The sequence below is a fragment of the Microchirus variegatus genome, assembly GCF_963457635.1.
Source record: "Microchirus variegatus genome assembly, chromosome: 16".
Lineage (NCBI taxonomy): Eukaryota > Metazoa > Chordata > Actinopteri > Pleuronectiformes > Soleidae > Microchirus > Microchirus variegatus.
The window spans coordinates 21,568,275-21,584,862 of NC_139817.1; the positions used below are offsets into that span (position 1 = coordinate 21,568,275).

The window sequence follows — 16,588 nt, forward strand, 5'->3', positions numbered from 1 at the left end:
ATTTGGATGTATTTTCAATTGAAGTCTGAACATGTCTCCTATCAGATTGAGAAAAGGAGCATCTTTGGTGACCGAGGAAACACGGCGCATCCACTGAACTCTGATGAGGAGGAGGACGGCTACGACTCCCCTCATGCGAGGAGGAGAGGAGCCTCCGTGGATGAATTCCTCCGAGGCTCAGAGCTGGGCAGACAGGTACTTTACAAAACCAATACAAAAACCTCTGCTCACTCAATCACTGAATGAACTGATGCACACATATGCACAAAGCTTTACTAATTGTTCATTGCTGCTTCTTTATAGATTTTCACTCTATTATATTTTGTGCTTAACACTCAGAACTTTCCAAAAAAACTCTCCAGCTCCTGCAGTCCCACATAATCCAACACTACAGATGTCACCAAATTGAAGTTGAATAGACTGTTGTCCTCTCTCAGCAGCAGCAGCAGCAGCAGCACCATCACCACCACTACAGCCACAGTGAGGAGTACCACACAGAGAGCAGCCGGGGTTCCGATCTGTCCGACATCATGGAGGAGGACGAGGAAGATCTGTATGCTGAGATGCAGCTGGAGGAGGGTCGCAGGCGCAGCATCAACTCTCACAACACTCTTAAGGTACTTTAGACTGCACACTTCGAGCCGGTTAGAGGTGGTGTTAGAGGGCAGGGAGAGGAGGGTGGGGAGGTAGTAGAGGAACATGCTTTCTTTCTCTCACAGGCTCTACACTCACGCCCGTGGTGGCTTTGCCTGGCTGAGTTCCTCACACCTTGCATTAGCTGAACTCACCTCCCCACACCTTGACCCTGCAGCACTTGCTTTATTCATTCAAGGCTGAGCTCGTGGGAATGACTGTGTATACGTAACCGTGTTAGCATGACAGAGGGAAAACCTGTAAACTAAAAAATAATGATGTATTTGTATGGTTTGCATTGCATTTGGATGCTCTTTTACACTGTACCGAAGAAGAACTTAAGTTGTTGAGATGGATGGATGGAAGTCCACTGGAAGAATGTGATGTTGATATGCAAAAGTTAATGTGCTGTACTGTATCGAAGGGTCATGGCATATCAAGGGCATTATGGGAATCTCATTTAAGTGAGTACTTAAATGGAAATGTTCACTTTTGTTTATGTCCGTCATGTCCTGATGTTTGATTTCTCTGTTGTACAGATGTCAGTACATGAGCTTGTCTTCATTTGGTCTCAGTGAGGATTTTAGTGATGGTTACTCTACACACAATGTCACTGCGTATTTGTTAGGTTGTCTCTGTTTCTGTCCAGTTCACTAATGTGATGTTTATGAGTGATAGTCACTGGTGTACTAACTCATAAAATTCTCCTTTTTACATCACTGCCATGTATTTGTTCATCCCTGTTGCACAAAATCCATCCCCTTATGTTGGTATTTTAAAGTATGTTTAGTCATGTAATGTTAAAGGATTAGTAAAAAAGTGAATTATGAAGTTTTCCTCTGCATTTGTTTTCTCTCACACTGCATTTGAAATTGTGTATTATAGCAGTATTAAATTAGTACCCGATTTTCTCCATTTACTTCTCACCCATTCCATTAACTGAGCATGGCCCTTTACTTTTTGCTTGAATATTTCTGACTTCCCAAACATCTCTTCACCTTAAATCTCTGTGCTCAATTTAGCCTTAACAGATTCCTCTTCAGAGCATGCCATTTCCTTCTCATGGAATGAGACTGCATGTCTTACTACATTGCCACAAATAACTAATTCTGTCTTTATTTTGTCTTCCCTCCCCATTTGTTCTATTCACATTCTGTGTTGTTTCCTGCCTGTTCTAAAACCTTCGAAAAACTTTTCAACCCCCCCCCCTCGCAAAAAAAAAATAAACTGAACCTTTTGAATTGAACTAAATGAATTGCGAAATGGTGGACCGTTTTGCCTCTGGGTCTCGACTGAAGGCATATTACAAGCGTCAGGACTTAGCTGAGGAAAGAGACTGCTGGGACCTGCAGAAGGAGGTGGTGAAGCAGAAGTCACTCCGCAGCAAGCGTCTCCACAGCATCCCAGAGGTGGCTGAGGAGGAGTTGGACGGCGTCGACAGCATGGGCCAACGGCTGTGCTTTGAAGACGGCGGGCGGCCGGGAACGCCACACACTCAGCGGAGGATGTACTCCCAGGACCCCCACATGAACAATCACCCCGCCCCCAACAAGACCACCCGCCTCCTGCAGCGCCAGCGCTCCTCACCTCGCTTCACTGACTACCGCTACTACTACAATCCAGATGACCGTAGTCTAGGACGCCCCAACCGCCAGAGCACCAAGAGTCCCGACAGTGGTTTAGACTGTGGCAGTGAGGAAGAAGGCTCCTTGGGTCGGGGTCACCGAGGATACTATGCTCAAGGGAGCCCAATGCGGGGGCCCGTGCGCATCATCCACTGTGAGGGCCCAGTAGAGAGGCGAGCATTGGCTATGGGCCGTAAAAGAACTCTGACCCGTCAGTGCAGTGTGGAGGACGAGTTCGCTGACCTTCCAGTGACTGAAGTCAAGTTTGTAGACAAGGGTGACTTTAGAAACAGGGAGCATTTTGGGCTTTGCCGGGTGGCTGGGCCACGAAACTACTCCAGAGAGGGGGCCCTGAGCGAGGGTCGACTGAACGAGCTGGACAGGGTCTATTACAGCCCCCACAGAGAGGCTAGGGCCCAGTCTTTGTCCAGGCTCAACCGGGACCATTCGCTGGTGTGTGATTCACACTTTCTGCTGTACTTTCCATTCGCAATATGCCGCCATTCTGTTTTTCTTGTTTGTTTTTTCTTTTAAATTACCTTTTTTCTTTCTTTTTTTTTTGATTTGGCATTTTCTTTTCTTCATTTTATGACAAATGATCACATGTCCGTGGTTGGTCTGGTTTGATGTTCTGTTTTATGTGAATTGCTTTGCTCGTTCTCAGAATGTCAGGTGTATTTTAAAGTAAAGCTTTTTATTACCTAAAGGCCATTTAACTAAGTTTTGACTTCTCATGTCTTTGAGGGGGGAAAGTTCCAACTATAGGAAAGTGTCTGTGCAGTGCATGTGAATGTGCTGCTTCCGTCTCCTCTCTCCTGGCTTCATATGTTGCACTCGCAGCTGCTCTCCACCTTGTGCTTGGAGCTTTATTTCAGCATCTTGCGCCTCTCACATGCAGCAGTAGCTCAAGAGTGTTGCAGCCTGCTGTGCTTCATTTAGCTTTCAACCCATTACACTTTATTACTTGTTCATCTCTTTCACTTGTCTCAGCACAAAATTCTCATGTTCATCATCACTTTGATAAAGTGAATGTGTCGATTGTTGCCCCAGGATGAAAACATAACAGCATTGCTCATCTAACCACATCTGTATCCATTTTTTAATGCCTCTCAGCTTCTGCTTTTCTCTCTCCTCCCATCGCCTCTTTCTTTCTCTTCCCTTTGTCGCCATCTGCACATCATCAGCCTTTTTGTCATTTGCCTCCTTTTCTCATCAAGGAGCTGACATGCACAGAACAAAACAGTCCAAGCAAATGGTCTTTAGTTAAGCATCTGACCCTTTCTGACCCCCAGGTCTTGTTGTTGTTTTGGGGTTGATTTGATTTATTTACTTGTTTCGATGGTTTGTCAAATTTATTTGATGTTTTATGAATTATTTTTACTATTATTTTGCATTCCCAAGGACAAATGGAAGCCACATCATTTGCTCTTGTGGGTTTCAGTTGTTTGAACAGGATTTTTGATGATTATTTTTGATTGATTTTAAGTGTTAGCTTGTCTTCCCCCTGCACCCAGTTTGTTCTCTAAACTTGTATCTGTTGTTTTTTTTACTCTAAAGATCATTGGGAATTTACCATCACATGGAAGCGCTGATCGTCTGGACAACTCGGGGAGGCGGCCGGTTCACATCGGCAACCCCCCTCAACGACGACCCATCCCATCCATTGGTTAGTGAGGTCCCCATGTGAGGAGACGTCTCATCCCCACCTGCAGGGCCACTGATCTTTGGGCTATTTAATCCATGTGTTTCCTTTACCCATGTGAGCCAAGCTGTACATTTCTCCCAAAGAGCTTAAATGACCATGTAGTCCCTATTTTTCTGTGGGTTGTAAGAACACACTGTAGCTCTCCATCCTCATGAGCTGGATTTGCACATGCAAGTTTTGCAGGAGGGTTATCCCAGATGCTGTGTTTACTGTGGGTTAACGTGTTTCCATGACATCACCCAAATTGACCTTCCCTCACAAACGTAAAAGCATTGCTGTTTTACACCCAGTGACTCCAGAGTGAAACCTGTTGCCCTGTACACCCCACCTCAGGGCAACCTCATCATCCTACTGTCTCAGCATGAGTGAGTGGGCCATGGGGTAGAGCAGAGTGTGTGTGCGTGTGTGTGTGTGTGTGTGTGTGTGTGTGCGTGTGGGGGGATCTCTGACCATAACGTTGTGATTGGTGTCTTCTGTAGAGATCACCATGGACAGTAACAGTGAGGGGAGTGAGGGGAACCTCTCACCCGTCAAGGACGATGTTTACTTTGGCAGTGTAGCTCGGCGCAGGATATGGCGATCTATGTCCTCAGAGGATCAATATGGTATGTGATATGTGACAGTATACCTGGCCAGAGAAGGCCAAAAAAAACACACACACATGCAGTGATATGGTGATCTGTTCTGTGCGGGACAGTTTGCTGCTTTTGTTTAGTTTAGCTGAGCTTAGCTAAATATAGCTGACGGGGGAAGACAAGACTGGCCATTTTTTCCGTTGCTGGAGAATGAAAACTCTTTTTCCCTGTATGTACTCCTAATCCTTCAATCCCAAATAACCCCAAACCCCCCCACTCTTCCCGTTCGACTTCCATATCCCGACTGCTCTCCCACCTCACCTCAACGTACGTCTGCCCTCATCCTCCTTTCCTTTGTCACCGACTGTTCCTTTCCTTCTTTTCCCACCTTTATGAGCCAGCAGCGCGAGCCCGGTGCTTTTTGTCAATTATTGTGCACTTAAATTGTTTGCATTTCAATTTTGCACCTATTTAAAGTAGGGAGAGAAGGAAAGACACATTACTGGAAAATATCCTGCCTTGTTGGAATCATCGGGTTACACACGTTCATTAACTCAAACATGTTTTTACACCACTGAAGCTCACAAATATCTCTTGCTTCATTGGTATTGGTTGCTATATATCTAACATTCTGCCATTGAAACATTTAACATGGCGATCCATGAGAAGCATGGGGAACCGATATCAGGTTCATCCCTTCCCCCTCACTGTCCCTGATATCTGTGTTTGCCAGGAACAAATGGGGCATTTGATGTGTTACTTCCTTTGGGAACATGTGTCCTTTGCCTTTTTTTTTTTTTTTTTTTGCTTCACATTGTTTCCAGATGTGGCCTAAGAGCATGGCATTACATCTGCATTTGATGTAGGAATGCGGCCTTTAACATTCCCAGTCTCAGCACAGCATGCATGTTGATCAGCCTCTGTGAGATAAGGCAGTGAAACAGCAATGAAACTTAGTGTAGTGTTTACTTGTGTCCTCCTGGTGTCCACAGTCATTAAGTTTCCCTTTCACTACAAAAAAACCCGCTTGATGTGCGTTTCCTGTCTGTGCTGTTTGTGTGTGTGTGTACTGTGAAGTGCAGTGTCTGTCGCGCCAGTAAGCAGAAATGTGTGAACGAAGAACTCTTCTGTGCTACAATTGTGCTGAGCCTTCACTGTACATGAAAACAACACGAGTATTCAAAAGTTTTCAAAGTAAGAGAGATTAAAAAAAACAAACAAACAAAAAAAAACGACCAAGTTATTTGATTTCTGGCTCTTTTTTCACACATTGCTCTCATCGCCCTCTCCCCTGTCAGCTCTAATAAAGAGACATCTTCTGCTCTCATTGCCTCTACATGCCAGCATGGCTGTAAAAGGCTGGAAATAGCAGCAGAGGCCTCCTCTATGTTTCAGACGGTTATGGTGGTCGCAGGCACGGGCGGGGACGGCGTTCCCCAGATTTCTATGAGGAATCCGGGCCGGAGGAGACGACCCGTGTGTTTGTGGCTCTGTTTGATTATGACCCCCTGTCCATGTCTCCAAACCCTGACGCTGCTGATGAAGAGCTGCCGTTTAAGGAGGGCCAGATTATCAAGGTGGTGGCTCGATTCCCATACACCGCTCTGTTTACCGAAGTAGGAAAACAATATGCTGTATTTAAAGCTGCAGTGCATCACTTTTGGGTGGATTTTTGTTATGCTGCATCCTTCATCTGATGACAGGCTTTGTCAAGCAAAACTATCAGACCTGACTGAGGGAGCGTCTGTGTGTACAACAGTATGGCAGGGGCAACGAGTATTTTCTAGTCAAACACCAGTCTGCTCTGCTGCTAACCTACGTTATTCGCCCAATGTTGCTGTTGCCTCCATCTGTCTTTACATAAAACAAATCACTTCCTGTGTGCAGCATGGAAATAATACACTGCTATACTGAGGAAACGGAGAATCGTGTGCAGCTGATCGGCTTAATCTGCATTGTGTGAAATGGTTTTTGTTTATAATTTAAAAGTTATGCACTGCAGTTTTACATCCTTGCTTGAATGCTGTCTTAATGCCTCTACAATCACAGAAACAGTCGTGATTACTGCCAATCCTTAGTAGTCTGTTGTTCGTTTTTACTGACTTCCGGTCACTGCGTTGTTCCTGTAGGTGTTTGGAAATAAAGATACAGACGGCTTCTACAGGGCTCAGATCAGAGACCGTGCCGGTCTGATCCCTTGTAACATGGTCTCTGAGATCCAAACAGAGGACGACGATATGATGGGCCAGCTCCTCCAACAGGGCTTCCTGCCACTCAACACTCCTGTGGAGAAGTTAGGTGAGACACTGTTTCCTCCACGGCTTCTTTTTGTCTGTGACATCTACCCTTAATGTCTTTCTGGGTATGTGTGAAATGTTCTACTAAATGTACTTCTACATTTCTTCTACTGACACATTCTTTCCTCTACTCTTCCCACTTTATTACTCTTTCCTCTTTCCTGTTAAGTGAACTGCGACCGTTTCAAAGATGGCCGCTCAATAAATCGCAGGTCCAGAAAGTCCAAGAGAGGTCTGTGTCCAGTGAAATCCTCTTTGCCATTCCTCACCATCCTCATTCAGCTGTGAATGTTCATTTCTTCTGTAGTACCTGCCATTTTACTACTTGAAGAAGTTATAACATGAAGTCACCGATCCTCGCATCCATCATTGAGGCTTTTTTCTTATATGCAGTACTGCCTCAGGTCACCGCCAGCTGTGTTGTTTATCAGCTCAAACTAGATCCTTAAACCCATAGAAGCAGTTTTCTCATTATCTTCACACCACTAATCGCTGTCTTTATTACTTTTAATCTTCACAGAGAGGAACCGGCGGAGTGGCCGTCAGCACCCGATGTCCACGCGGAGAATGGTTGCTCTGTACGACTACGACCCCAGAGAGAGTTCGCCTAACGTCGACGTAGAGGTACTGACCTCCTGTGGTTCACAGCAACCACTCTTTACTGTTACCATTCTCTGTCAGCATCATCATGACAGTTGTTTAAAGCACAGGCAGTGGCATAAAGGTGCTCTATTTGTCTTTTGTAATGTCAGATTTTCGATTAAATAGTCATACAAATAATAATCATGTATGTTTGTTGTAATGTTACAGCAGCTTGGAATTAGCCTAGCATTAAAGACTGGAAACAAGGTGAATCCATGTGTGTCCTCCCTTCTTAGACATTAGACACATTACAACCTGTTCGAGAGGGAAAGTGACAACTTGAGCTTTTGCAGCAGAACATGCTTGCATTTACAGTAATGTTAGTGGAATGTGAGGAAACAGAAAAGTCTCTTAACACTGACTATAAAAGACGCAGCAGAAGCAACGTGTTAGGAAGGATGTGATACAGATAAAAACAATTTGCAGTAGATAAAGAATAACACAATCTATTTGTGACACAAACTGATTTGTTGTGTTTGTATGAAAATTGCTGCCTGGTAGATGAGAGGAAAATGATGTGACATCAAAGCTGTGTCATATTTAACATCAATATATCAAGTTTAAATATTTTCTCTTCCAGCTTTAAATAGGTTGATTTAAAGGTGCATTATGTAATAAATCTAAAGCAACTGGCCATAAAATCCTCCTAATATGTCACAGAGACTCAGGAATAATGTTCATATAACAAACTGAACTCACCAACAACAACAGTACAGACAAAATATTTGCGTTAAAAAAAAAAAATTGCAGACTGCAAATCATGTTTATGTTTTGAAATCATGTTTTGGCATGTGGCGCCACCTACCGCCGTCTACCAATCATTGCAGTCAGTAGAGTCTCAGCTGCCGAGCAACCACGGGTTGCCAGTTACGTCAGAAAACGAAACCTAAAAGACCTCGGTATTTTGAATTTGAATGTAGTAACCGTTTTTGGCCACATTCTTACATATGGCACCTTTAATTCACATTATTCCTTTTTTGCTGTGTAATGTATTTGGAGAGATTCATATTTGTTTTGCCATCAGCTTCTTAACTATTCATCCCATTGGAGGTGTTTAACTGAATAAGATGTAATAACAGCTTCAGACGCTGATGTGATGGGATGTTTATTTATAACATGTAGGTTTGTATATGAATAAATCCTCTTTAGAAATGTGTAGAAAAGCCTTTCCCCTTCATTCCAGTCTTTGTGCTAAGCTTATTGTCCTCTGATTCTGGATTATCTTTACCATGCAGATAAGAGAGTTGTTTTCTAAGTTATACTTGTCTTTACATGAGTTTGAACGAGGAGTTTGTACTGTGTTAGCTAGAGGATTGAAGGTTTACTGTCCCGTGCTGTTCTTTTGGCCCTCCCCCTCCCCCCCGCCAGTTTTACTTACTCTCACCTTTCTATTGGCACTGCCACCGACACAGTACGAGGGCAGCAGACTGAATGAGGAGGTGAGTGAGGGTGAGGAGGGTACGGTACTGTCTGCTCTGTGTGTGTGTGTGTGTGTGTGTGTGTTTCCTTCCTCATTTGTTGGAGTGCAAAATCGGGAGGCGGGCTTCAGATGATGGGTGATGAATCCCCCCCCCCCCGGTGGTTATGAAGCCCCTCATGCATTGCCTGAACAAGCATCTCCCCCCTCCACAGTTTGGTCTTTTGTGTCGACCTGTCCCCAACATATGTACACATGCTGTGTTTGGTCTCTGTGCAATCCTGTCTTCGCAGTTCCAACATCTGATGCATTTACAGTTGCATTAACAGTCCACCTGCTGACACTCCTGTGTGCTAAGATGCATCACATTGGTTTGGGGAAGGAAGCACAGCATTTCAAACTCATCAATCCCCGACAGTTTTGCTAATAATAATTAAAACAAATCAAAATAAATGACAATGAAAGCCCAACAGGGCAAATGTTTCTCAATGCTATTTTCTTTTTTGACAGGCTGAGTTGACTTTCTGTGCTGGTGATGTCATCACAGTTTTTGGTGAAATAGATGAAGATGGCTTTTATTATGTAAGTACAAACCGTTTTCCCTTCTTTATTTTCTATCAGACTGAGGATAAGTTAAGATATACTTCATTGTCTCTAACCAAAGTTGACAAATATTCAAGTTGGCTATTACAGAAGAGGATGAAGTGTTTCTTGTAGATGTTTTTTTGGGCTTGTGGTAAATTATACCGTCTGCTTTCCTGAACACTGAGCAGTTGTACAGTTCAGATTATTTTCGCTAGAACAATTTATTATCTGTGAGAGTCTTGTTTTGTGTTTGACAGTGAGAAAATGTTGACGGTGAGAACTGATTCAATAAATGAGCAGTAGACCCATCCATCCATTATCTACCGCTTTTTCCTCCACCAGAGGGTGCTGTGCCTATCTCAGCCGACATTGGGTGATAGGCGGGGTTCACCCTGGACAGTTCGCCCAGTCCATCACAGGGCCACATATAGAGACAAACAACCATTCACTCGCACTCTCACACCTACGGTCAATTTAGAGTGACCAATTCACCTAATCCCCATATTGCATGTTTTTGGACTGTGGGAGGAAGCCGGAGAAAACCCACGCACACACGGGGAGAACATGCAAACTCCTCGCAGAAAGGCCCTTGTTCCTAAATTGTTCCAAACGGGGCTCGAACCCAGGAACCCGGGTCTTCTTGCAAAGGCAAGAGTGCTAACCACTACACCAACCGTGGGCCCGAGCAATAGACCAGAAACACTTATTATTAGACTATTTGCATCTTCAGAGGTGAACTATAGTAGCTTGTAAAACTCACTTTTGAAGTGGGAGGATTTAATTTTACTTTTGAGCATACAAGCAAATCACTGGAAATAAAACAGTTGTTGTAGCAGCTGTAAAAAAAATGTAGCACATACACATGATCAAAAAGAAACGGAAGGGAAGAAAAAGAATTAGCAGCCAGTCACCAGGCTCTCAGAAATCTGCTAATAACACATTCAGTCGTCTTCAAATTCAGTCAGGGTTTTTTTTATTTATTTTTTATTCCATATTGCAACAACAAGCCAATATTCATTTGTTATCTTCATTCTTATCTTATTTAGGGCATAAGGCCATTCAATCACAGGGCAAACATTCACTCTCGCATTCACACTTATGGTCACAGTACTGTGTCCAATTAATTTGCATGTTTTTAGACTGTGGGAGGAACCTGGAGAAAACCCACAGACACTGGAAGAACATGTACATTTCATGTCAAATTATTGCTGTAAGGCAGGCATGTCCAAAGTCCAACCCTCGGTCAGATGTTGTACAGCCCTCAGCTCTGGTTTAAGAATGTATTCTTTATGGCCTGAGAAGAATGTGTCGCCTCCAATCAGGTCGGCTGGTGAGAAGTTAGAAACCAAAAGTCCTGGGTTCAGAACCCACCTGATACTCACAGATTCTGACGACATACTAACGTATGACATTTTCGTCAGTTTTTGGACATTTTGGTGAAGAGTCAGGAAACAGAGTGAGAGGTGTGACAGTATATACGGTATGTGAGACATATGTGGCCCAGTGAGGCTGCACCCCCCTAATGTATGGTTATGTTGTATGACAAGGCTATTCAACTTAAGGCCTGGGGGCCCAGAACCGGCCCTTCAAGCAATTTGGATCGGCCCACGTCCCATTAACCCATAAATAATGAATGTATTATTAAAAAGCCAATGAAACTGTAGCTTTGCGACGCTTTGTCTTCATATTGTTACCTCATTTTGTAAGAGCCGCCAATTATGACTGTTATACCCAAACGTTGGTGCTACTGTAACTGTAACCTTTTTGCACTATACGCAAAATGTGTTGTACCTGAATGTTGGTGGTTTTGTTACATTTCTTGCACAAAACTAGCAGCCATTTCAATAAATAAGTGCTAAATAATTTATAACATTTTATATCTATTTGTATCCGTTTACTGTACATGCAGCACAAAATAGTAGTACAGGGGTTGACCGGCCCACTGGCTGGACAGCCCTCCGAAATAGAATAGAATAGCCCTGTTGTATGATGTAGGATGAATGTTAGATTACTGGAGAATTTCAGATAGAGATAGAGATGTTCTTCCCATTCCTCAACGGTGCTGTAGCTGCGATATGAAATGTGCTTGTAAACTGCACCTCTCCTCCACAGGGAGAGCTCAATGGACACAAAGGTCTTGTTCCCTCCAACTTTCTAGAAGAAGTGCCTGACGATGTAGAAGTTTTTCTCACTGACTCACCATCTCGATACCCCCAGGACAATCCTGCACGGATAAAGACCAAAAGGGTACATGCTCCTTCGCAGTACTAGCCCTCTGTCATCCATTTACTCTTTACTTTTCAGTTCCCCTTCTATCTCCTTCAGTTTTTTCGTGTCTGTGCATTTGTGTGTCACTCTGATCAAAGTACAATGGGATTTCTGACTCTGGAGCATTAACACTGTACATAAATAGATGTCTAAGATCTATGAAAAAAAATAAATCTTTAAAACTAATACTTGAGAGAGGTACTTTTATTTTTTTGTGTTTACTGCTGTGGGATAGGGGAGAGGGGGGGGGGATCTGCATTGTATAATACAAGAACATTCTCAATGAGTGTACAATGGAGGGGGGAGGAGCTCCTGTGACTTTGACTTGTTCTGTCATGGCTTGAAAACAGCGGTTTTTTTTGCACATGCATACTCAGCATTCTGACAGATGCTTTATGAATGTATTCTGTGTTGGATCTCATTTCTGACAGATGAACTCTATAGTGTGTAGCTCAGCATGTTCTATAGTCCAGATGCATGAACATTTTTTATATAAAGATAAGTCCAGTGTAGTACAACTTTTGGATCTGCTCCTGAACCCCTTTGTTTTGTACATTGCTTTCTTGTACAGTAGCACGCAAAAGCCACCAGAGTATAATTTCAGAATTATTTATAAAATGTATAATATGTGATGTTATTTTTTTGTGTGTGTGTTTTAACACATGATGCAATGATTTAAATACTGATGTGTTTTTTCCCCCTGTGTTCTAATTTGCCATTGTCATAGTGCAAATTGTCTTGAAATGTCATCACCATTTACATATTTTTGTTTTTTATTTCTTTTCCTCACCTGCTTGGCAAAACAGAAGAAGAGTGTTCATTTCACACCTTAACGGCTCTGTTTCCGTCACGTAAGTGAGCAACTGAAGATACCAAGTTTACGTACCCTCGCCTAATGCAGATGACATGGGTGCACCTTTAGTTCCTGGTATTCTATGATATTCCTTTACTGCTGCTATGCCATTGGATATTTTATAGGATTCTACCCCTCCCCCCCCCACACACCCACACACACACATACACAAAAAAAGATGTGCTGTTGTTTGTTGGTTGACAGAACCCCGAAGCCAATGCATTAGACAGGAAGTATGGTATCTTCAGTTGTTTCTCTTGAGTGTTGTACATGACGATGTCTGTCTCCTGCAATAGTCTCCTGCTGTAACTCATGCTGTGCTAAAAGGCCACTGTTGCACAGAACGATTGAGAAGTGTGAGTCTCTCGGTGCAGTAGGACATGTAGGCATTCTAGAAAAGAAAATCTCAGAAACTTTGGTCGACAAATTCTATGCAAAAACCAAAAAAAGAAAGCTTCACGTTTTAGTTTAAAGCCTCTAACCACATGAAAGACGTATTGTCTTGCATGTAAAGGAAAATGTGAAGGATAAGATAAACAATACTGTCGCTGTGAAATTCAGACCAGTTTCGTAACTTTAGCAGTCAACATTAACTCTTGAATAAAACACACACAATCTGAATGCTTCACTAAGAGGTCACAGTGTGTAGTTTGCTTCCTGTGACTTTTTGTGGCCCTAAAGTCATGAAACAATCAAAGTAAATCCCTCTGAGTGACTCAAATGATTCAGTTTCACTTTAAAATCAAGCAAAAATAACCTTTTCAACCCCATGTCTTACCAAAGTGCAATTCAAGAGAGCCTTTTAGCTCATGATTACAGATGAGGACAGTGACCTGTGGTTTCTCTGTAACCCAGTTGTATCAGTAAATATCCAACAGACGTGAATGTGGTATAAATATGTCCCACTTGTCCCAAAATCCAAACGTATCTGTTTATGTGAGAGGAACTAACCTGCCTTTGATAGTAATTGTTGAGCATCGATGTGCTATTGAGTCTGTGTTGTGGTAGTTTATTCATAACAGCTTGAAAAAGAAGAGAGGGGGGGGAGGGAGAGTGGTTGAGTGCTCAGGTCTACATCCAGGAAGGTAGACTACAGAACTATGGTGGCCCTGCTGAGACAGAAAGGACTTGTGGAGGAGGAGACTAATGACCGCTGGCTTTTTAACACCTCAACTGTCCCTTACGGGTCTCCCATTAGGTTCCGTTGGAAAAATCGGGTGCACCCAGAGGAGCAGCTTCTCCTACAGTGTATCCACACATCCCTGGTTCATGCCCTGCCACCACGGGGCCCGGCAGTCGGATCAGGGCCCCACTGGACATGTACTCCTCCCAAAAAAGAAACGGACTTCGCTCCAAAAGGAAGAAACCATTTCAACAACTTGGCGCTGTAAATTAGGTTCTCGCTCCAAGGACGTGCTTGGAAAGTGTCAAAGCATGACCAGTCATAGTTAACAGGTGGCATTTGTGAGCATTTATTCTTGCACATCTGCGTATATTTTGTCTTTTGTTAACATTATCAAAAAGAACTCATTTCATATAATGGTCCTGAGACATCATGGTGTCAGCTGATGTAGTCCTGGCTGACGGCCATTCTCCGTTTTGCACTTGGTCACTCAAGACAACACATTTAAAGCCCGACCAGTGCCTGTGTTTGCAGAAAGCAGAACATCAGCAAGCAGCAGCAACACCAAAAGTTTGCATGCTCTGTAAATGCTGAAATGGCGAGGGCACGTGTGATGTGATCAACCTGGAGCATGCAGTAGTTTAACAGTGTGGCAGATTAAAATCAGCAGAATTAACTCCAACACACCTGCTCATGAAGAAAAATCAGTCGCGTTCAAGTTTTTTTTTTTTTTCACCCTCAAAACAAGCACACGCGTTCCTACTACAGGGTCTCTGCAATCAAACAAGCCCAGGTGGAAAAACTAATAGAGCCAACCTTCTTGTATTTGCCTTATAATTGCACAGTGGTTTGTACCAACAGAGCACGCATCATCTCCAGACAGCTGAGAAATTATTTGCAAAACAGGTGATGCTTCATACCAAATGTTGCTCAAATATAGGGTACGATTAATTATAGGACCTTATTTTTCCAAGTTTACCTAGTTCCCTGGTGTCCTAATGAACATAAATACCATAAGGATGAAGCACCACAGCAGTTCAATCACTCTGCCAAAACAGCCCTGTTCAGAACGCTCGCTTTTGAGTGCCTGTCTCTTTAAATGCAAATGAGACACAGGAAACTACGTCAGCGCCACTGATCATTTGCTGACTCGAGCACATTGTCGTCATATAAAAAAAAAAAATGTATCCACTGGACACACGTAAATCGTCTCAGGCTGGAAGTTTGTGTAGAACGCTGTGCTGCACTGTGCGGTCTTCCGGATACCGTTGCCCTCGCCAGCACGCTTGCGTGTTTTACGGACAAAGCGGAGGTCCGCGACACAACAATTCCAGGAATTTATCACTGTGGCGTAGCAATGAGTGCGTTAGTCAACATCGCATGTTTTATCTCCTGTAATTAGACTGAGGTGGACCACAGAAACAGGTGACAGGACAGGAGTCATCGTTTTTCACACTTTACCTTCTCATAGGACCTCCAGAGTCCCAAATAGAAGTATTAAAAAGTTGATTTTGATCTTCCCTTTAATAATTTAAAGTTATTAAGAAAAACGCTTACTCCTTCCCTGAAAGTAAAACTTCAAGTTATGTTTTTGATGCCACTGTGATTTAAAACAATGACAAAGATTAAAGAACAGATACATGATCTGTTATATATCAGCAAAGTATGCCCCGTTTTACTGCATTCAATTCATAACATGCAACACTTTTGGGGCTCAGAATAAGTTTGACTAACAGTGAGACACAAGGCTACCTCTAAACTACCCCGCTACATCCATTTGATCTAAAATGTGTACTCAAGCCAATCTGTCAATGATGCCTGTTCATGTCCTGAGTTCTGCTGATGCGGGATACAAGTACTGTATATTAATATATATATATATAATTTATCTACACTTTACAGTAGTGATGAATGTATGATTGAGAGCCAATGTATTTTCAAAGCTGCCCAAAATGTCCGTGTTTGTCCGTGAAAATGAAACCTGTCCACCGTTGTCTCCTCACATTTCAACTTTCCCCTATATTTCAGAATCCAACCTATTTTTTCTAGACAAGAGTTGAACTGAAACTGCCAAAAAAAGAATGTATGCAAAATATTCTGACACTTTCTGTACGATTTCCAGCCAAACAGCCATGTTAACCTACAGTAACCTGATGTACATCTTTTTCTATGTATGGACCATGTTCTCAAGACATTGCTTTTGTTCATTTTGAGTGACTGTTGCTCTTTTTGTACTTTTGTCCATTTGTAAATTGTTTTTAAATGTTTCTACTTGATTTTCAAACTGCCTTTTTTGTACATTTGACTTTATAATCAAACAGTGCAAGCTTTCCTCATGGTGTCTTTAAGACTGTATAGTTTGAAGTCTGCATTTGTGTGCTTGCTTTATGATAAGAATTATCAGCCTATATTGATGGTTACAAATTATCACGTGGGTGTGCATGTGCAATCTTTTATATATACACAACATACATATATATATATATATATATATAAAGAAAGTCTAAATAAATTTGATATTTTATAACATATGTCTGGGCTTACTTTATCAGGAAGAGAACAACACTTTTTATTACAACTGTTCCAAACAAACAGCTTCAGGAACTTGACCGATTAGTCTCATGAACAAACGTTCCCAAAATAAGTTAACACTTCAGTTTACAAACGAAAACCGTTCAATTAAGGATCCCAGGTTCCTTTTCACTCTGAACACATTTCACATCACAGTGGTCTTTACATTAGACCCAAACATGTAATGCAAACATTCTGCTGCTTGCACACACACAGCTCTCTTAACTCACACTGAGATGATAAATATAAAACTTGACATTTTCAAACATCAACTGATTAGAGTTAACTCACAAT

General features: G+C 42.5%; 1 protein-coding gene across 1 annotated transcript in view; it reads left to right on the plus strand.

Annotated features, from left to right (window-relative positions):
- rimbp2b (RIMS binding protein 2b) overlaps nt 1-12,580 on the plus strand; it is a gene marked incomplete at both ends in the record, with an annotated part of 56,917 nt that extends 44,337 nt beyond the window's left edge. The window contains 12 exons of the mRNA XM_083902665.1: nt 46-195; nt 465-617; nt 1,932-2,711; nt 3,816-3,924; nt 4,443-4,568; nt 5,934-6,115; nt 6,668-6,836; nt 7,005-7,067; nt 7,356-7,459; nt 9,405-9,476; nt 11,592-11,726; nt 12,554-12,580. Of these exons, the coding sequence (XP_083758791.1) occupies nt 46-195; nt 465-617; nt 1,932-2,711; nt 3,816-3,924; nt 4,443-4,568; nt 5,934-6,115; nt 6,668-6,836; nt 7,005-7,067; nt 7,356-7,459; nt 9,405-9,476; nt 11,592-11,726; nt 12,554-12,580 (2,070 nt within the window). The remainder of the gene's footprint in view (nt 1-45; nt 196-464; nt 618-1,931; nt 2,712-3,815; nt 3,925-4,442; nt 4,569-5,933; nt 6,116-6,667; nt 6,837-7,004; nt 7,068-7,355; nt 7,460-9,404; nt 9,477-11,591; nt 11,727-12,553) is intronic.
- Between the last annotated feature and the right edge of the window lie 4,008 nt (nt 12,581-16,588).